Source organism: Anneissia japonica, unplaced genomic scaffold (genome assembly GCF_011630105.1).
Source record: "Anneissia japonica isolate Jap-2015-1 unplaced genomic scaffold, ASM1163010v1 scaffold288036_len564833_cov171, whole genome shotgun sequence".
Lineage (NCBI taxonomy): Eukaryota > Metazoa > Echinodermata > Crinoidea > Comatulida > Comatulidae > Anneissia > Anneissia japonica.
Genome location: NW_022706414.1, coordinates 398458 through 421517, shown reverse-complemented (window position 1 = coordinate 421517; position 23060 = coordinate 398458). Strand labels below are relative to the sequence as shown.

At 34.7% G+C, this 23060-nt stretch overlaps 1 protein-coding gene across 5 annotated transcripts; it reads right to left on the bottom strand.

Moving 5' to 3' along the window:
* Positions 1-1313: 1313 nt before the first annotated feature.
* LOC117106120 (far upstream element-binding protein 1-like) lies at positions 1314-22560 on the bottom strand. Of its 5 annotated transcripts, none has more exons than XR_004444991.1 (22): positions 22374-22560; positions 20321-20462; positions 19890-19932; positions 19348-19403; positions 18628-18699; positions 17910-17967; positions 16985-17129; positions 16477-16575; positions 15626-15673; positions 15238-15306; positions 13976-14078; positions 12746-12843; positions 11796-12033; positions 11001-11152; positions 10610-10677; positions 10294-10399; positions 10020-10182; positions 9213-9302; positions 7545-7759; positions 6872-6916; positions 4579-4615; positions 1314-2925 (listed from the first exon to the last, which is right to left on the bottom strand). XR_004444991.1 is itself a non-coding variant. In XM_033247464.1 (21 exons), the coding sequence occupies exons 1-20, from the start codon at positions 22455-22457 to the stop codon at positions 6905-6907; spliced, it is 2061 nt and encodes a 686-aa protein (XP_033103355.1). In that variant the 5' UTR covers positions 22458-22560; the 3' UTR covers positions 1314-2925; positions 6872-6904. The 5 variants fall into 5 exon arrangements, 3 of the variants coding, with proteins under 3 accessions (XP_033103355.1, XP_033103357.1, XP_033103358.1); XR_004444992.1 differs by having other exon boundaries at positions 4583-4615; XM_033247464.1 differs by lacking the exon at positions 4579-4615.
* Positions 22561-23060: the final 500 nt, after the last annotated feature.

Sequence of the window (23060 nt, the reverse complement as noted above, 5' to 3'; positions counted from 1 at the left end):
AGAGTACAATATTGTTTTTCAATTTAAACACACACACACACACAAACAAACAAACAATGCGCAGATTGGAAAATCCAAGATAGTTTACCAGGTAGCAGAGGCCTAAACCAATGTAGCAGAGGCCTAACCAATGCATTGGTAACTAATACATTAAAATACATGTACATGATTTACATGTACTGTACATGCATATCTATATATAAATCATGAGTAATCCCGTTCTGTAGACTAACCTGTTTCGCCTTTTTTTTAACGAGAAGAAAATTTTATAGATATACCGTACATAATGTACTGTATACATTTATACATAGGGATGCCAAATTATTGCAATTTCAACCAATATCATCGGATTATCCGAATTCAAGTTTCATATTTGAAAGATGGTTTTCTTTTAATCAACAACGCGATTCCTCCTCGGTGCGAATTTACTTTAGGCTAATCACGTTTAACGGGAAAGACATCGAATCGGCAAGGTGTTTTTAGTGCACAAGTCTGACGAAGACTGCTGGGGTGGCTGACTACATGTACAGTCAACGGTTAGCTGTGCTTTTGTAAAATAATGAACATGACTTTCTTTTCTATCTTTTATAGACATAGGCCTACATTCTCAAACTTTTGAGGATGGCTTAAAATGACCCAAATTTATATTGCCATGTCTTTATCTGCCGTGCTAAAGTGGGAAATTAATAAATTTCTGTTCTTGAATCTGGAGCTACAATACAATGTATTAGCCTATAAAGGGAACCCTCAGACGGGGGTATTGAATCAAAGCAAAAAAATCACGCCCATGTAGCCCCTCTCAGTGGTGGCGTCAGAGGGGGACTGGGGGCTATTTATTCAAAATGTTTTGGTTTTGGAAGCTGATTTCAACATTAGAAAGCACAGCCTACATGAAGTCATATTATAGTAACTCGATGCCTATCAAGTAAGTAATAAAAAATCGCCCTTATTCATCAAATACCCGTGGCTTCCAGGGGGGGGGGGGCGAAGCCCCTGGACCCCCACCGTGGCCCTAGGCCAAGAACAAGTGTCTCACATCCACAAATTTGGGATGTATGAGGGCCCCCAATAACAGTCAGCGCCAGGGCCCCACAAATTCTGTGATGCAACTGATTTTGTAAAACAATATACAGGGTATTACTTAAAATGAGATTTTAAAAATGTAAATCCAATGATACCAGTCGCATGACATTGAGCGATGAACAATTAAGTTGAAGCACTGCAAGCACTGCATTTGATTTGTATAAAAATTGTTTGTTGAATATTTTGGTGGGCACACAGTTTCATCCAGAAAAAAAAATAAAACACAATTATTCATAAAGCATGTAAGGAATTGTTTTATTATGAACATACAATATAAGAAAATACAGGCATGAGAAAATAATACTGCAATACAAGTTCAGTAGTGTTGCTAACTGCCCTACCAAAGACTCCTTTCCTTACTTACATTAGACTCGTCCGTGGCGGTTGGTCTTTAGCTCCTGCCACACACCCCATTCATCATCACCTCTAGCCTTTGAACCTATGTGACAACGTACCTCATCCTAAACACATACCGATTCAAGTTTGCACATTCAAAACAACACATGTGGAATATGTATCACTAAACAAGAAACATAGTTACATAGTTCAAAAGCAAAAATGTATCATTATCAAATGTAACATCACCATCAAGAACGAAATAAATTCTGAACACAGTTTTGAAATCATCCCTATTTTGTTCTGTACAATAATTGATTTAACCTACAACATTTACAACTACAATGATGCATTAACCATAGTATAAGTAGTTACACTTGTTAAATTAGGATATCTTTCAATATTTAACTACAGTTACAGCTTTTTATTAATTACACAATTTAATTTTACTTGTCCAACGAATGAGGTGTAAGGCTGAGAAGAATACAACACCCTTCCTCCTTAATGTTCTCCCAGAATCATGACTTAAAATATTATAAGAGTGAATTGCTGCAATGCAAAAATGCTACATTTACATCATCTCCATAAATTGTTGGTTGCAGTTTCAACATTCCCAGCCCTTTTAAGGTTTCTTCCAACACACTTACCTGGATTGCTCATTTCCTACTCAAATTCTTACAGCTCAGCAGAATCTAAATACTGTACAATAGTTATAATTTTCGACCTCAGTTAAAAAAAAAACCCCTTAGTTTTAACGATCAATAATGTAAAATAGAATCATTCCTACATTCTACACATCAAAATAATTCATGGTTTGTGATTTTCATACTTAAAAACACTAGTTCATTCTCAACATACATAGAAAATAATATGAATATATTCTTAAAATGGTATAACAATTGGTAACAGTGATCATAAAGAAACCACTATGGTAACAATTACACATTTTGAACAATCTAGTTACTTACAATAGCGATGAGAACATCTCTGCTAGTTGTGTAAGTCCACCTGCAGCCTACTTATCTATGAGGAAGACAGCACATTGCAAAAATGCACATCATATTATCAATATTCATTTAAAAATCCGGGGGGAAAAACCAAATAAAATACTGAAAAATTACATACGGTAGATAAGTGGTAGATGAAACCTAGTCCAGATGCACACTAGGTGATCTTATTTCGACCTCTTACATTTAAAAACCTTGAAGCAACATGGACCTTTCCTTACCTTGGTCACCGTGTTTATATATTTACATTAAGTCTATGTGGTAAAAACATCTAACTCAACTACAACCAATTTTTATCTTGGACTTGGCAAAAACATCAAGATTAATGTTGTAATGGAGGAACTGCATGGTAATAGTCATCAGGCTTCATAAGATCAAAGACACTCGTTGATAATCAATCAATCAATCAATCAAAATACTCCATAGCACAATGAATCAAAGTATCAATCAATCAATCAATCATTATATGTGGTTGCTGTTCTAACTCCAACATTGACGCCTGGAAATATATAAAAAGATGCATGTTGCAACGTCATGACAATAACGAATAACCATAGCATTGCACACGCACCATTGCAACTTCAATCACTTCATACACGACTGTTGTTCGCACACATGCACAGCCATCATGTAGCTAATGTTTCACACAGGACCATGCAAATGATCTGGCTTTGCCCAGGTTTCTTTCGTTTACATCATCACAACCTCCCACATACTCTACGTGCAAACAGTATGGGTAAACAAAGAAACCTATCATCCAATCAAATAGGTGAAACATATATAAACTGGTCCAACATTAACCCCTCACAAAATCTCATAAAATTTAAAAACGTGTTAAGTTAGAAAAGTAATTCAAAAAAGAAGCAGCATAAACATACAACACCAAGTATAAACAAAGGCACAAGAAATGTATGATTAATTTTGGTTTCGGAGAATGGCTAATAAATGGCAATATCAAACAAATTTGATAATAGTGTTCCATTACAAAAACTAGATAAAATAACCTACTATAAAATCCAATAACACTCCCATCCCCTAGCTAAACAGTTTTAAAATGATAAATTATGTAAAACACAAATTCAATATTTAAAATGTAATGAATATAACATTTAAAGGAATGTTGTTAAATCTAACATAGTACAGTACAACTGTACTAAGCAATGATACTAAATACAGTCATGAACTTATCTAAAGTCTGCTGTCGAAAGATCAAGTATTGCATTTATTTTGAATACCTAAAATGATAGATTCTACAAGGCATTTACTATAGAACTAAACATACCAAAATGTATTTATAGACAAAGTAAAAAAATAATATTGGTTTCCATTGATCAATGTAAAGACAGATAATAATCATAATTCACACAAAAAATCTTGCATGAAAGTTGATGAATCTCGCATAGGAATATCAATTCTATTAAATTCAATACTGTAGTATCAATATATGTATGGGACACAATGTAGATAGTTAATAATCATCGTTACTCAGTATGCTTGGTAGGGGTACCACACAACAAAACCCACATATTTCTCAAAATATTCACACATATATATATATGAAACACCCATCCTAATTGGTCAACACACTCCCGGAAAAGGAATTGATGTACATGTAAATGGGTCATTCCTTTAAAAGATATCAGAGGGTGCTAGAAGCAGCAACAGAGGATGTACAGAAGTAATGACCTATGGCTAGAGAGAAAGCTGGAAAACATGCTAAATATTGATATTTGCTTCAATATCTTATTTATATCATATTCAACTAATGTATTTTCATGTACTTCAAAGTATTAAATTAAATGATAAAAATTTTTTTATTTATAACAATTCACTGTAAATTCGATAAAATAAAAAAAATACTAACAATAAACATAACAAAAGCCATTATAAATATAACATTGGTAATGATGGTAATAAATAATCAGGTTAATATATAAATTATTATTTTTACATGACAAGTTTTTAGTTAAAAACAGTTCAGTCCTAAGCAAATTATAATATGTTGAAATGAATTACTAAATATATATATTAAGAAAAAGTTTTAAAAATCATTTCAAGTATTATGTATTTCATATTGAATTACTGAGAAATTTCATGAATCCATAGAACCTGATACAGTGTGGAAGCATTAGATGGGTTGTTTTGTATGTACCTACATGTTCCACCCAAAGCCGTGAAATTCTAGGACTCTGTTTGAAAGTAAAAAACAAAAACAGATCAGGCCAAGCAATATACAATTCAATTAGAGAAATATGAATATTCATGATCACATTAGATATGCAAATTTGTCCTCAAAAGGTTAAGAGTTCAATTAAATTTCATGAGTATGCACAACAAGATTTAGAATACAAAAATATAATATCAAATTCCATTCATAAACTAGCACAAGGTATTCAGATAATGAGCATGTAAGTTGGCTAGAATAAATTTATATGGTTGAAAAAAATATCAACATTTTCTGCAAGGTTATAATCATATTATGAGTGACTAATAAATACAGAATTATAAGGGTCAATTACTGTACTGTATATCATATTAAAAACCAAACAAATACAACAAAATAATCATGATTTATGTTGTCAGGAAATGCATAGAAAACACACATAAAAGAATATAAATGGATTAAAATTCACAAGAATATCAGTCATCCATAAAATAATAAAATCAACATGTATGCATGTCAAAAGTGAGGCAAAGATCGATGGAATTTGTATAAAAATTTAAATTATGTTAGTCATCATAAACACGGTATTAACACAACGTAGGAATGCCAATGTTTAGCCTAAAGAATCATTTTTAATTTGACATTAAAATACAGTATATTATGCAATAAAATTATCAAGGATATCAAAATGTTTATAATACATGTACTTTTCATATTTTAAAAAAATATTTACATTTTATGTTAAAAAATAGATTATATCAATTAAAAATATAGAAATACTGTAATGTCAAAGAATTAAAATTTAATTGCTGCACATATTACGTGTCTAATGACAAACAATATTGGTTTTTCCTGGTATACTTACAGCTGCGAAGCCACAGCATACGGTCCTCAACCAAAGGAAGTTTAAATGAAATGTATGACTATACAATATTTCTGTTGTTGCATGTTCGAATGTATGCATGTATGTATACATGTTTGTGTAAATGCATGAATGTTGGAAATGTGTAACAATGTACAGTAAGCTAGAGTGCAGAAGTTGTAATTGATTTCAATTGTTGCCACAAACTGCATTTGGTTCCATCCAGGTAGTTGTAGGGCAACCTAGCTTCAATAAATAGGCATATGCAATACATGTTCCAAATGTTCATCATACCAAAACAGTATATAAGTGCAATTTAAGTGTTTTCAATTAAAAATACATCTACTTTTATTAAAATATAGTAGATATCACTCTAATATAATATATATTTTAAAACTTTTTTAGCTTGTCAATCTTCATGAAAAATTCATTTAAATTACCAAAAATCATCTCTTTTAAGATAACAAGGTATGAGAGAAATGTTTATGGTGGATACACCACAGTATATATTTGCAGTACACCACATATATTATATAGTTCCGAGAAGAACTGATGAGTCGCCAGGTTTGCCGATACTCTCGAAACATCAGTTTTCCTCATAACTATTTTGTGGTGTACCACAAATTTATACAAATGGGATGTGTGTAATAGTGAAAGTAATGAAAATTGTGAGAAATAAATTAATCTTGCGCCAATTCTATTTACCCAAAAAACTATATCATCATTAAAATTATTAAACTAAAACATCACCTACATCATGAATCTACCATGCTTTATTATTAGATCAATTATTAATACTATTACTATTTCGTACTTTTATAAAATAAAAAAAAAATATATAAACAAGTTTCCTAGTTGCATCAATAACAAACTATATACATCCTAAAAAAATCTGCAACACTTTATGAATCGATCATGGAAAATACCTAAATTGCAATTAATTATATACAAACTATTTTATATATATATATACACTTCACATGGACAAATGTATAAACCCAGAATGGACTTTCCTATAGCACACTGCTCACCTAAACTATACAGTAGAGGACAGGGTGAAGAAATCACTGCCTAAAGCATTTATATCTGGTTGGTTAAAAAACACTTTATAATCTCAATATCAATACACAAACTGACAAAGCTCCTCACTACATCAAAACACTCAAGACAATGTTAGAAAGTAAAAGCAAATATAACAAAGAATAACTCAATTTCAGATTTTGTATGACTATAAACTGTCAAATAGTAAAAAAAAAAAAAAAAAAAAAAAAATGCTATGGTTGGTAAATTAACATATAATTTTTACTAGAAGTATTAAAGTGTAAGGTTTGCAAGAAGATACAGATAGAAATTAAACAGCAAAATGAACATGTTACATAATAAAACAAAGCTAGCCTAAAAAGTCCTATAAAAGTTCACCTGTTTAGTTGATCACATCTGGGCATTTTCTGGCTAGTACTGTGGCTGTTGTGAAAAAAAATAATGTAAATATTCAATGCATGTCAAAACAAAATTATTTAAAAAATTTGCATTATTATTAGAGTTGATGTGTGTGATTCAATACAGTATTATAGATGCTGTCTCATAGTAATGTATCACCACTATTAATTTAAATTTTCCCCACAAATTAAATTAAGAAATGTAGCTTAAGATTTTCTTGTATCAAGAAATAAATTATATATTTAGGAACATTGTGATACAAGTTGTCCAGCATGACACATCAGCAGGAATGAGGTACTATCAGTTGAAGCTCAGGAAATTTGCCATCAGGGGGTCAACACGTATTCCCATCCATGTTTACTGAATAAGGAGTTGCAGAGTATTTGTTACTATCAAAGTAGTCTGGCAGGAGATCCAAACCGTGGCACTGCAGAGAGCATCGTTAAAATTCCTGGGTGGTTTCGTGGGGAGAAATTTTAGGGATTGGCAATCAAAATAATGATGGAAAGCCAATTAATATTTGTAGTCTGAGAGTCTTGTAAAATCGGGATCCACGCTTGACCGACGAAAAGGAAAACTGCCCCAATGAATACCCACTGGTGCTGCCTCTGTGTTTTATGCTAAATACATATTGACATGACCAAAAACTAACCTGTTGTTGGGGTTGTGCCTGGGGTTGCTGCTGGGCTCCTTGTGACTGTGGATAGTAGTAGCCCTGTTGACGCCAGTACTCTGCCCATTCTGCGCTGTAATCTTGGGTACCGCCCCCTGCGGCTGCTCCACTCTGGCTGGTAGCTGCAGCTGGGGGCTGGCTTGATGCTACAGCTTGTGCTGCCTGCTGTGGCTGTCCTGCTGGTGCTGCAGCTGCTACAGGCAGGGTGGAAAGTGTTCAAATGTTTTAGATATTTATCCACTTCACTCAAATGCTAACAATATAAACAATGCAACATATTCACCGCTACAGGTCTGTGGCTAGGCCTACTATCGAACCCCTCCAATTGGACACAAGTGCCCTGGTGGTGCTAGCGAAAACCCAGCCAGATATTTCTGTAGCACACATTATACGCCCAGCATCCACAGGATAGGATGATGGGTTCTAGCAGGTGCAGAATGTTTCACATACAATGACCACAGCAAATATTCACAGTGCCAAGTTTGGCATTGGTGACAAAAACATGAAAATAGAACTTTTTATAAAATCATATTCTCCACATTATAAGCTTTAAAATGATGGGTCATTTACTGGAATCAATTTACTATTACAGTAGAACCCCCTCTTTTGGGACACTTTTATTAAGGGAACGATTTTTCAACCATGAAACGAAGGGAAGTAGTTGAACTTGCCTAAGTTGAATCCAAAATGACATTAAAAAACTGTTCGAATTAGATAAAATTTGACTTGTGGAAAACACAACAATTTGCCATTAAAATAAGATGGACTTAGATTAGAGTTAGGCAAAGTGGACTTAGGCAAGTTTAACAATGTATTTTTTAACACTATGGTCAACCCCTATTCAGAGGACACCCCTATTAAGGGGAAACTTTTTTGGTCCTGTGAGTGTCCTCTTCATAGGGGTTCTACTGTATTATTAAATTATGAGTAAAAGTTCTCTGTACTAAAGTATACGATACTGCCACATTCTTATGCTAATTACTCAGTTTAACATTTAGCAACAGTTCACTGGTTTTGGGATGGTTAGCCTCATATATTTCTAAAATTTAATACCAATTTTCTAGTTGATAGTAATGAATACTAACTAAATGTTTCTAATCTTCGATACTAATTTTACTCACAATTCAATAAGTTGCACAAATACTTTGCTACAACTAAGGCTGATCTTAATAATCTTATAATTAGAATAAAAAGATAATTATTCAGTTTTTCCAAACATAATGAATGTTATAAATTATTTAGGCGTCACAGTTTGTCCTGAGTAAATTATATACAAATTAGAAACGGTAAATAAATGCAGCCCTTTAAAAAAAAATGAAGATATACATAAATATTAGCTTGTGGATATTTTCAATAAAATCTACGTTTGATATCAACAGCCTTATGAAAGAAATACCACTCATTAGCAAGACCATATGTTCAAGAAACCACCGAAGGTATCTAGATTTATTGTAAGTGTAGGTATAATGCCTTATTTGGAGTACAAGAACTCATGTTCAGCAGAAAGATATATTCATATTATGCAACAGTTGTCATGCAAGTAAAAAGAGAGGCAATTAACAGAATGAGTAGAAAGGAAGAGGATAGCACAATACTAAAGAGACGTGTTGTTCTGTGTAGAAGGTGGACTAGTAAAGCGGCACCTACCAGCGCCACCTTGCTGTTGTCGCAGCTGTCGGTAGTACTCCTCCCAGGCCGCGCTATAATCTGGCTGTCCGTCAGCAGTCATCTTCACGCCTACAGTAGAGAATCAATAAAATGGTTAGCCTGGACTTGTTGAAACTTCTGCTGTTGAATGGTGGCTTTGCAGTTGAGGAAGGAATGTAGTCAATGATTTGTAATCTTAAAAAGGGTGCATGAACCGAGTATCTGAAGCTTGGTATACACAAAAGGACTCAACTCAATTGCTTACATTTGTAGATCGAAGTATTCCTAATTTTTGTATAATAATCACCAATGCTCATTTTTTAAGGTTATCAGCACTACACATCTTTTTGGTTTACATGGTAAGAAGCAACCTATGTAAACACTGAAATAATCAGTAAGAATGCAAACCGATTCACATTATTGAAGTCTGTATAAAAGTCACGTAGCACTTAGAACTGTGTGCAGAGCCGTAGAGTAGAGCCCTTATTTGTGTGGGAGTCCTTAGGGCAGAAGTGTACATGCACTAATTCAATGCAGGCACTCACTCTTCCAAACGAGGAAAATATTTCTTGTGATGAGAAACAATGTGAAGTGTTTTGTGATGAATTTATATGCCCTGTGTTCAGTAAGCCCTGTCGGGACTATCAAATCTTGTTTGACAAATACATGTGACATGCCTAAATATGGCCATGATGACATCACATCATCACTATATAAGGGCATACATCAGTTTTTGGTAAAAAAGATTTCATAATCTTGACAGAGGTTTAAACCTTCAATGCCATATAAGGTTAACATAAAGCCTACCTTGAGATGCTGCTGGCGACTGTGTTGATGTATTTGAGGATGGAGTAGATGAAGATGACGGTTGTGGCTGTGCCCCTGGGTTAGCTGGTTGTGCTCCTCCTTGCTGAGGATAGAACTGAGCATAGTATGATGCCCAGGCAGCCATTGTGTCAGTCTGGGATTGCTGTTGGTAGAAAGATTTAAAGTCTGTCAAAGATTTTACCAATAAATTAAACATTTTTTATTAACGAATACAAATAATGCCGTTTCTGTGAGATGAAATCTCACCACATACCTGTTGATTCCATTGGCCAAATGCATTACCCCAACCATGGGGGTTGTATGGTTGTGGGGGCCCTGGTGGACCACCCTGAGGTGGTTGGTGTCCTCCTTGTGGACCTCTGCAATAATAAAAACAAATATACAAACCAAAGTTATTATGTACAATTTTAATAGTTGTCTGCATACATCCCAGTTATTTTAAATACTTCAAAATTGTTTTTATTAATATTAGAAGTTTATAGCACTACACAAAATGTGGAATACACTCTTTCGTAAATAATTGCACTAAAGGATAATTAAAAAAAAAAACCAATTTAACTTCAACATACCCTGGAGGTGGACCTTGTCCATATGGGGGAGCACCGCCCTGTGGTGGAGGTGGACCTCTTGGATCATTCTGAAAAACAAAAACAAAAATTAATCATATTTCATGAAAATTTGTATAAATGGTGGTGCAAGAATCATTGAGCCTAAAAACAAGAAACCGAAACACAAGAATCTTAAGCACAGATTTACAGCTATGTTGAGAACATATTTATAGAAGACTTATCAATGACAATAAAAAAAAAATATCTCAATGGCTAGGCTGTGTATAGGTCAACTACTCTCATGGTCAATGACAGCCGAGTCTTCAACATGATGGTTAGTGGAACAAGTAACCAACATTTCCTTCTTGTTAATGAGTTCTTGGTGTGAGAAGATCTATCTAATAAAACTCACATTTATTTTTTCATTAATGAGGTACTTGGCATGGTCAATCTGTTCCTGTGTTCCACGTATGAAGAACAACTTCTGACCAGGTGGACCTGGGTTACGACTAATTTCAACATGTGCGCCACTCGTTGCTTTGATATTGTTGATGCTCTCACCACCTACAAACACGAAGAAAAGAAAAAACAAGCATAAAAAAATGATCAGTCTTACAAAAAAGTATTGAATAATAATTAAAACTTTTAAGATTAATTACTAGTAGTTAATGCTTTACCTTCATAAAACAACATTCATGTTATTGTTTATTCTTTATGGTAGTAACTATAAATTTACAATAGGTCTGTGGCTAGGCCTACTATCAAACCCCTCCAATTGGACACAGGTGCCCTGGTGGTGCTAGCGAAAACCCAGCCTGATATTTCTGTAGCACACATTATACGCCCAGCATCCACAGGATAGGATGATGGGTTCTAGCAGGTGCAAATATTTAATTATGTCATACGAGACAGACAGAATGACAATTAAAGGGTAGTTAATGAATTTTCAGTTATTAAATACAAAGCCGGGCTGGGCGCAACGATTGTCGACCGACATGATTCTAGGAAGAACGCAACGCACTGTGTGCACAACGGATCATTTTTAATGACGATTAGTTCAGACTGCCACCAGCAATTGGATACCCGAGACCAACCCACATTTTGAGGTCCCAAAAGTGGTCTTTAATTGGAAGTCAAATTATACAAATGTACATATTACATGACGACTGTATAGACAGGAATAAATAATAAATGTAGACCTTCATACCTTTACCAATGACAATTCCACACTTGTTTGCCGGCACTGCATATTCTAGTGTATTCATTCCTGGGCCTCCATGAGGCGGTCCACCATGAGGACCACCTCCATGGTGTGGAGGGGGACCTCTTGGACCTCCCATTCCTGGTGGTCCACGATTGAAGCCACCTCTGCCTCCTCTGAAACCACCTCGTCCACCTCCTCTGCCACCTCTCATTGGCATTCCATTTCCTCTGTCAACATCTCTCTGAAAATGAGAATTTGGTGTCATTTAAATATTTACCTCGAAATGGTAGTGATGAAGTTAAAAAAGATGAAACTCTAGATGGTGCATTAAAATTAGACATTAAATTTCTACCGAAAAGAAAGTGAATTTATGGGTGAGCTGTTTTCGGCAGTGGACCTTTTTGCTAGCCACACCCCTTGGACATTGTTGCTACGGTCCCACAAAGCCATGTTAAAAGATACGCAAACATGTAAGTTTGTGGGAAAACATGTGTTTGTGAGACGCGCACATATTTCTGATTGGTCAATTCTTAAGTATGATTGACACTTCGAAAAGGTCCATTATGATGGGTTGGTGCAATCTCTTCACTAGTTTTTAAACTTTTCTATATTACATAATTTCCATGCATATGTTACACCAGTTTCATTTTTAGGTAATAATAATAATAATAATGATACAAGATAATTATACCGCACCTATTTAACAAAAAAATTGTAAAAATTATCAAAGGTGCAAAGTGAAAAATAATCCAAACTAGAAAGATTTAATCAAATAATAAAGTTGGCAAAATTCTTGAATTACATTAAATTAGGAGTGTGTCTTAACAGAAATTGTTAATTAAAGGTGGTGGGAAATGGAAGGAGGAAGTGTGGGCAGAAAATAAGAATATTAGGTATAAAATGTGTTTAAAATTCCAATATTAACCTGACATGTTTTAAAACTTTAAACTTACATTAGCACTAGCAATCAACTTCTCAATTTCACCAGCAGCATTCATAACTGCGTCCTCAGGGCCAGAGACAATGGCAATTCTCTCCGGACCACCATCATCTAAAAGAACCAAGAAAAATACATTGCTTTGAGTGCAAAAAAATCTCCAGACAGTTCAACTGTTACCCATTGGAAGGATTTTAACAAATGTCAAATAAAATACTCGAGGTACATAAAATTATTATTTGGAAGATGTGTTATGTTTATGAAATATGGTAGACAAGTCTGTGAATGGAATACTTCTCTTCATTGTCTGCCATTTCTATTTGAATAAAGTAAAATAATGAATTATGCATTAAATGGATTTTTGAGTGATGGAATAATTGGATGAAATTTTCCAAATGGTGATGATGGACAGACTGCAAGAGAGTGAGGGAACTGTAATGCATCAAATGTAGTAAATCTGTACAATCCAAGTAAATAAAAGAAAGACCTGGTAGCATTTGTTTTGAACAAAAGTATAGGCTTACATTTCAATTCACTGTTTTTAACCCACCTAATGGTGCTTTATTCCCAACTATTTTTTATTTACGAAAAAAAAATAAATAAATAAATATGTACTACACATTTTTATGTTCAGTCTTCTTGTAGATAATAATTTCCTTTATTTTCAAATTGTTATGGGTCTTCCTGCTCAAAATATGTTATGTTGGTAATTTTAAATAAATTGCTTGAACATTATTTAAAACTTATGTTTAAAAAGTACTCATGGCTGGGCATACTGTCAAACTTCAACCAAGCCAGTTATTTCTGTTTCGCACACTATGCACCCAGCATCCACAGAAATCATTCCGGGTTCTAGCAGGTGCATAAATCATTCTAGTAAAATGATTGATGGTTTTAGATATATTTTATCGTATCTGTACATAACACATATTTTACATTATTACAATTTTTATTTTTATTACATGAAATCTTCATCATTCTTTTAAAGACTGTTTTTCCCATGTGAGGGTTAGACTGTTGAGAAACTGTACAGACATGAAAACAACATATTACTTCATGTGGTGTTCCATATTTATATATTGAGTGTAGCAGTCTCCTAAAATTTGTGCTGATGCAATAATTAAATTTGAAACTAATTTTGTGAACATTCTAAACTGTGTGAATGTTTACTGGCTTTGATACAAAAATCACCCTTTTTTGTGATTGAAATATGATTGGAATTGTTAAATGATATGATTTCACTTACCGTCTTGAAACTGAACACGTGCACCAGACTCTGCCTGGATTTTCTTAATTGTTTCACCTTGCCTGCCAATCACAATACCCACAGCAAACTTTGGAACTGGTACCTGGCATCAAATGAAATGTGGAGGGTTCAACATTTATTCATGGACAAGTCAATTCACATTCACACGGTCACATTGATCACTTCAAACAATACTTCCAGTCCATATTAACAAATTTCTGTGACAAACAGGGGTTCAGCCAGAAAAACGATATAGGCCGTCCAAAAATGGATGCCAGTGGGCGTGGCACTTTTGGGAATCCCCACCGAATATTGGTATGAAAACAACGTACATTCAATCAATAGATGTTGTTTTTATTAAACGTAAATATGATTTAGCTTTAGTTTAATGTAACACTCAATAGATTTGAATAATATAAAGAATTTGCTAAAGGTAGACCAGGCCCAATTAGGCTAGGCCAAGCTGATTAGGCCAAGCCATCACGGTAAAAGTGGCCGTCCTAAGTAATTCTACTACTAGGCCATTCAATTGACAGCCAACGGCTCGCTGGCTAAGCCTATGATGACAAATATATGATTTGCCCATATATGGGCATAATGTTGTTATATCACACCCATATACTTTATGGGAAAACCAGACATGACACATAAAACTTGCAGCAATATAGTTATGGTGGGCGAGGCCACCCAGTCTAGAGCTACTTTCATGGCCTATTTTGTTGTTACTCTCCACTCAGAGGCATATGTAGCTATTAGGATAGGAGTATACTTGGTGTGAATCAACAAAGATAACCCACCAAGTCTGAAATTTTTTTTTTCAGTGTTGTTTTTTCTGGTGATTAAATTGGCTGTACACCAGGAGACAATCCCCTACTCTTTTTCTAAGAATGTACTGTTTTTTTTAAACACGGGACCAACAACTTAAATGCCTTATCAGAAAAATGGTGCGCAATCATAACTTGTATTTCAGCCCTCCAGCTGAAACACAAGGTGAGCATTAGAAGGAACTGAAGCAGTGACTTAAGACCAGTAAGGATCTCCACGGTTTAGTGCACACACAATGTCTACCACCAGTTTAGTTCAATAAGCTGGATGTTGTGTCATTGAAGGTTTATTCTACATGCAATGCAGCATGACTAGGTATACTGCCCAGGGAGTGGAGAAGACAGTACTTATGGTTTAAATGAATTATAACAACATTTACAGGCTGTAAAAAAATCAGCAAGAGTTTGGAACAAAAGATCCAAAGCGAAAATGCTTACCTCTCGACCATTAGGTGGAGGACCTCTTCTTTGGAATGGATTACCCATTCCTGGCCCACGATTCCCAAGCTAAAGAAATGAGATAATTGTGAATTAAAACAAGACCCACAAGAGCAAATCTTAGAAGCTGCCACTGATTACATATTTATCTTAGAACACAAATGTTTATTTTTTAAAAACTTATTGTCATTAATAATCATATTATTAATATGAATTTTAATAGGTTGGTAGGTAACTACCTGTACATATATTTAAACTGAAATTGTATAAATCTGTTAATATTGCTTGATGATCTAAAGGATATAGTTTTCTATGTATTGCATTTGTCTTGTAAATTCTAAAATTGTGTAATACATTTATTGAAAAAACAAAATAATAAGAAACTTACATCATTGCCCTTAGATTCAAGTAGTTCATGTACTTTTCGGAATGCTTCCTGAAATTATAATATTTTCACATTAACATTTTTAAAATACAACAAAAACTCAAGACTTACTGTAGTTTCATACAATGTAGCTAATAAGACTGGCTAGATGATTTCTAGTGCTTGAATCTAAGTGAATACTGACAGCGGACCCCACTGAGGTATATGCGCCAGTATGTGCTATCAATATGCAATCTATTTGGTGTTATTTTTTATCATGATTATACCTATTTAAATACTTATTATACTAGTAAATTGTACTAGTAAATGAATTTTGTGTACACAACGCAAAGTATATAATTTGGTTTGGTGCTTCAAGTAGGGAAATCTGACAACTAGTGTCATGGCAGCGTCACTTTCACTAGTGCGTTTGTACGCAGAAACACTATCACATTCAATGTAACAGCAGCTTGTGCTTAGGCCTGGTGCTTCAGGCCTAATTAACTTGACAGAAATATACTACCAAAAATACTTTGGCCATGAGAATCCAAAGTAAAAACAGACAGACCTCAATGAGGTCTGTCAAGTTATCGAGATATTAACAAGGATCTATGTGTATGGTAACTTGGGCGCGTTGCGTTGTGCGTATTTTCACTGTCTGCGTATTAATTGCGCCAAATTTCAGCGAGTTTGGTAATTATTTTTGTGAACGTGAATAAAAACGGTAGGAAAACATTTAACAGATATTCATGTTAATATTTAGTACTTTTCTGTTGTATATGACAGAAAATTAAAGCTCCCTTAACTTCAAATGTGCTAGTTCTTGTTAATAATGCAGTCATTATGAACTCACAGATCACAAATAATGTCCCTACCTGTACTTTAGATGGTTCACCGCTTACTCTAAGTGGCTTATCAATACCGATGTTCTGTGGTCCATCTTGAATCATGGTCATTCTAACACCAATCTCATCCTACAATTAAAAACAGTGAATGTCTGTTATTACTGCTAATAGCATAACCAAACACAGTATTAGATGAAATTATTGCGCATTTACCTTAATGCATTAGTGTTGACAACGCACTGGCATAATAATATTCTCAACTAACAAATTTCATTACGAGGAAAAAGTGATATGAAAGACGGAAAAAACAATTCCCAAAACATCAGTGTTGTAACTGACTGGTATTTAGTTGTCCTACCCAGTATGTCTTCCTTAATTATATAAATTTAAAGCATTTATCAATCCCATTACTACACTGTTTATATTTATCAATAACATTTTATTTTTAAGAAGTACAATAATTATTATCACAGAAATGAAGATGGCGTGAATTATAGTCAAAATTTACAAATGAATGATTTGCCTATGGTTTACTAACCTGTAGAGTTCTGATGGTCTCGCCCCCTTTGCCGATTACCAGGCCTACTTTATTGCCTGGTACCATCATCTCCTCAGTAACGGTTCCTTCAGCGTCCGTCATCTTGGCTTTGGCAATGATCTTATCTAGTGCATTCCTTGCATTCCTAAAAAAAAAAAAAAAATAGGTAGACATATTATTTTATAACCGCTCAATTTCTAACAATAATTCATTTCAAACAACAATCATCAATACTTTTTTTCATTTTACAAAACACTCAGAAACCACCTGGTCCATCCAAAAAGGTACAAGACACATGTTGACAGGTGTAACTGTGATTACACATACATTGGGGAAACCAGACGATCTATAAAAACACGCATCAATGAACATAAAAAAGACAGCATTGCACAGGGGTATGTACCAGATGAAGCAGACTCTCAGCATCCAAAATCATTCACAACTCAGACATCACAGACCACACACAATCATAATCGTAACTGGAAAACTGTTAAATTCAAGCCAAGGAAACCGAATGGAACATCAGCATGATAAAGTAATTCATAAATAAGATTATAAGATAGATAATATTGCATCCCAATAACATGAACCTAGATCAAGGTGCATACAAATTACCACCCATATCCGACAACATTTTGAAGGAGACCGGCCTCCAAACACCCCGCTTGGAAAATCACAAGTGGTCATCTGGCAAATTTCATGGTCAAGGTTCATTGGAACCACCAGAATGCCCACTATTGTCATATCATCACATAATTATGATTAAGCCTCGGAGGAAGCAGGCGAAACATTAAGTCAATAAGTTTACCATATCATCATAAAAGAACCATATACTAATTACTGGATCCACTGCATTTATTCAAAAAATATTAGTAATGATGCAGTTTCTAATAAATAAAGGAATGAAAATTCATTCATGACTTACATTACAGAAACATTACTACCAGATAATGTACACACCCGATCTGGCATTCCATTGCTATCTGTAAATACATACAAACTTATAATATTAGTACAAAAATATGAACCACTCATCTTGTTTGTGCAGCTGAAAAAAAAGATGGAGATTGTCTTGTTGGAAGGGTAGAAGGGAAGAGGCTTTTGTAACCACCAAAATTTAGATGGGATTAACAGGTGAACCTTTGTTATTTTTATTAAATAAATTGTGGAAGGGGGAAGGGTGTACTCCACTACAGGGTGTGGGGTTATGCTCAGAATGTGTGCATCTTCTGATCAAGAGCAGAGAATGTCCTCCCACACAGAAAAGTTACACAATTGTAAAAGAAAAAATAATGTTACAGTAAAATTAATTATCCAATAAAAAAATTCTAACCCTGTAAAATTTATTATTTTTTGTATCTGTTATTTATTATATAGACTTATAATTATGAACAACAATGGATCAAACCTAATAAAAGTATTAATTCCCATGGAAAGTAAATAGTATAAGAAAATGACGCCCATCATAGAGAGTTTATTATTAATGAACTAGCTGGAAAACGGAGATCATCCTAAGCTCTCATGCTAAACAGGTTTTGAGGAAGTTAGGCCTAAAGGTATAATCCTAGTCACAGATACTATAAACAGTGTACATTATCTGTGTGCTAGTTCAGCCCATCAGTTTTTGAGGAAGCAAGGCCTACCTGGTGAAATTTGAATATTGCAACTTGTCTCTGTCTGTAGCCTGTTGATTTGCTCCCCACCACGGCCGATAACTGGAAGACAATCGTTATTTAGAGTCCATTAGGGAAACCAATTACGTTACTACCCCTACCGAGGTTGTGGTATGAACAATTGAAAACCCCACTAATAAAGGTATACCCCTCCTGGAATTGTGTGTGATAATCACAGTGGTAATATGAGTACTTGTTACATCATTAATACACCATTATGCATTTTCATAAACAAGATCAACATTATTTATTGTTATTATGATCATTTTTATCTGTTTGAATTCAAGAACGATTTAAAGCAGCGTTTTGCAAACTTTTACACTGATGAAACATTAAAAAATGAGTGGCGACCCAGTGTTCCCTTTATCAGCGATGCCAATATAGTGATAGTAACAAAATAAAGCTATTTCATTTCTGTCAATTTCATGACCCACCCATATAATTTGGCGACCACCAATTTGCAGAACGTTGATTTAAATGAAGCACCTTCATTCTACAATCTCTGTTGTTCTAATAAATAAAACTTGTCATTTATATATCTAGTCATTCGAAAAATTTCTACCTTAATAAAAATGTTTTTGTTTTGACAATAGCACCGACTTTTGCATATTATTTAGTATTTACATTTGACAGGATCAGCTGCAAGTGTTCTCCATATTTTAATATAATTAAGCATCAATATTTTTTTACCTAATCCAACAAGGCCATCTGGAATCTTGTAGTCTTCTGTGGCTTGTGCAGGCATCCTAATATGAATAATAAAAATTATTTACTGTACAATTATTATACAAGTTTCTTCTATAAGCTAATAATATAAAAAAATTTGAGAGTAGACTTTATACCTATATGTGACCAGTTCTGACAGCAACATTTGCTTGTGTATATTTCATGAGAGTTGGTTGAGTACATGTATTACTGAAGTTATGAATATTTAATTTATTGGACATAAGCAATGGCTGATTTCAGAAAACCGCTTCCAAAGATTCTAAAAATTAGTTAATTTTATATTAAGATTTGTTGTCTAAAAAAAATTGAATATACATTTTAGCTAGATATTTGGCAGTTTTGTTCTTCAACATGTTTTCTTTCAAACTGTAAAAACCTGAGATTGGCTGAGATGCCGATTCTCATACGTTTGGGTGCTAGTGCAAAATTATAAGTGCCGACAAATGTAGAATTTTGCTTAAGCTGGTTGCATATATTTTGATGTTAAAAATTTTACAACAAATTACCCTTGTCGCTGTTGAGCCAAAGCTGCTAATTGAGCACCGAAAGCTGGTAAAATAAAAGAGAAAATACATTTAGGTACACAAGACAAACAACATTGTCTATAAAATTAGCATCAAATATATAAATATTGATAGGGACAGTACTATTAAACTGGTTTAGTCACAACAGTGGCTATGGTTACAAAAGCTGTAAACTAATTGGTAGAGACAATAAAAAAACGAGGAAGCAAATTAAAAATGTTTAATTTGCATAAATGTGCCTATGGCGCATTAATAACCAGACTACGTTTTAATAATTTGGTTCATATGTTTAATTCCAGTGATTACATACAGTAATTAAATATTGTTTAAAATACTACAGATTAATTATTCCACTAGGTATCATTTTCATGTTCACATGCTATCTGCTTAAGGAAGGTAATAAGACGGCTTACGATCATTCTCAGCAGCCGATCTCTTTGCATCTGGCATGCCATCACCGTCATCCATGGGTCGCTTTATGCCCAAGGGGATCCCTGGTGGTGGCTCTACAACACCCGCTGGTGGGCCAGCTGAGCTACCAATCTTGGCCGCAATCTGTGTATAAAAAATATAAACTATATTAAAGATAGAAAAAAAAAACCCCACAACTAAATTAACTCCTTTCACCCAAATTGAGGTATAATATCTATGGCACTACAAGGTTAAAAAACAATGGTTGGCCCTGGTTATTACTTGGATGATGGGGGACGGGTCTTTGAATGCTAGTGCTGTAGACTCGAGTAATTAGGTGGTGCGAGAGAGTTGCCTATACCAGGATATTATTACACAACTGAGCTGGCTCAAATCTGATGTTCATTTTTTGTGGAAAAATAGGCCCGGAGCAAATCTTAACTGGGATCACTTTAACATTTTTTGTTTGTTTTGCCAATTGGCTAAAGTCAACAATTTTTTTTTAGCCAATTGAACTGTTTTTAGCCGAAATTTGGCGAAAATTTTTAAAAATCATTAGCCTTGCTGACTGGACATGGGGTCCAACATGTTTGACATTGGAGTCTGAACCAAGTGGCTGCCTAGAATCCAGAGATGTACAGGGGGGGGGAGATGGTGTGGCAATCAAGACAACACTACTCTAAGGGGTCTACAGTATTTTTGTTTTCCAAACGCTTAAAAACAAACCTCTGAGGCGTTTTTTGGGAGAATCTCAGTCACAACACATAATTAAAAATCATTTTTACATGATTCAACCACTCGCAAAGTACATTTTCCAACAAAAAAATATACCTTTATAAATACAGGTTAATACAGCATTTCCGCGCTTGCTAGCACGACGAGCTGTACATACTGTTTTGCAATCCAGTAAGAAATTGCCAGAATGACCGAGTCAATTCTTTAGTTTTGAAACAGTTAAAGGCCAGTCTTATAATATGAATCTGAACTTTCGTATGAAACATCCGTGGCATCATCATTACGTGGTACCACCTTTTTGAATTTTCTTTTCGTAATCAAATTTATTCGAACCAACGTTTAGCATCCATGGGTGGCGCCCGCGGGGCTCCCCCTGTCGGGGAGAAAAAAAATTATTTGTCGGAGAAAAAAAAAATGATATGCTATTTTTTTACATATTAGTATTACATAAGCCCCCTGGACCACTTTTGGAACATTTTTAGCAATGTTCAACCACGCATACTTTGATGTCGTCGGGGAAATCTACCTCCTCATTGGGGCATCACCCCCCCCCTGTCGGGGACCTAGGGCCCCAACCCCCGTCGGGCAAATCCTGGCGCCACCCCTGTTTAGCATTGGCTTTGATAGTTGTTTTGCTGGATTCGGCCGCAAAACAATTCGGCTAGGATTATGACCAGTTGAGCCGCCGACAAGTTGAGCCGCCGGTCATTTCTATGGAACGCCAAGCGCGTCTCTCAGTGAATGTAGTGCGTTAATTGCGGCGTACTTCAATTAACTTATTCGTTCTTGAATCTTGGTACTGTTGTTTGGGTTGGGATGTAGGCCTATTTCATTTTACTTACTCAGTTATTTCAATTTATTTAATACTCGGTTTTTGCACTGATTTATTAAATATTTATTGGGACGTATTTCAATTTATTTACTTGTTCTTTCTATCGTTTTAATTTATTTGCTCAGTCAGCTTGGCGTTCCATAGAAATGACCGGCGGCTCAACCGGTCATAGGCCCTAGGCCCTATACTGAAAAATACGATGGAGGAACGCATTTTTTTTTTGTTTTTAGTCAATTCGATTCACTGAATGAAAAACTATAAAAAACATATACAGTAACTGATAAATAATAGGCCTATAGTAAACAGATATGTAATGCACAGATTGAAGCCTAGGCCTAGCTACACAGACGCAAACCGATAATCTAGCCATAGACTAGGCCTACAAAACAATTACGATGCAAAGACCAAGCAAGAGATTATTGTGCAAAATGGCATGCAAACGGAAAAGTAGACGTTTTCTAAATCTGGAATTACTATTCTCTACAAACCTGTTTTGCTCTTTGCACAGCATCAGCAAATGCAGGATTATTTCCCACACCGCTTGGTGGTGGAACAGCAGAAAAATCATTCATTTTGGACAGAATATATTAATGGTAATTGAACAATGAACATGTGCTGCTTAAAACAGTGCGTCTTATCCAAGATGGCTTCTTGCTTGTCGGCGTTATGTGTCACGTGACCTGTATGATCTAATTTAACAAAGAGGGCGCGCTAGCACAAGCGTTCAGGTAGGTACTGATGAATCAAACTCAAAAAGGGACACAAGCCCGTAAGTGATACAGGAAATTGTTATAGGTAGCAATATTGTCGTTGTTACGTTACGTTTAGCCACGTTTTTCCATACTATCTTATGTCAAACTTATCAGATACCCAAACAGTATCACAACCGTAAGCTTTTTGTTGAGCCGATGATTATAAACACAAAGCTGTGTATTACACGAATGAAACCAGGTGATTGTGGATAAACACTTTCCAAATATACATAATATGTAGGACAATTTTTTTTGTAACATTTTTAAGGAAAACTTGAAAACTCACACAAGACTTCAAAATTAAAACATTTAATGGCCTCAGTTGAATTGAATTTTGAATTTATTCGCATCTTAATATACATACCGTAGTAAAATACAAAAAAACAATATAAAAAAATATATACAAAGGTTAAATAATTAACC

What these genes read in the sequence shown, in the direction of transcription:
- LOC117106120 (XM_033247464.1), bottom strand. Translation starts at nt 22,457, where the DNA reads ATGAATGATTTTTCTGCTGTTCCACCACCAAGCGGTGTGGGAAATAAT. An exon ending in CTGTGCAAAGAGCAAAACAG is followed by an intron (nt 20,463 to 22,373) that starts GTTTGTAGAGAA and finishes TTTTATACACAG; the next exon opens with ATTGCGGCCAAGATTGGTAG. An exon ending in AGTTGATTGCTAGTGCTAAT is followed by an intron (nt 12,034 to 12,745) that starts GTAAGTTTAAAG and finishes TCTCATTTTCAG; the next exon opens with AGAGATGTTGACAGAGGAAA.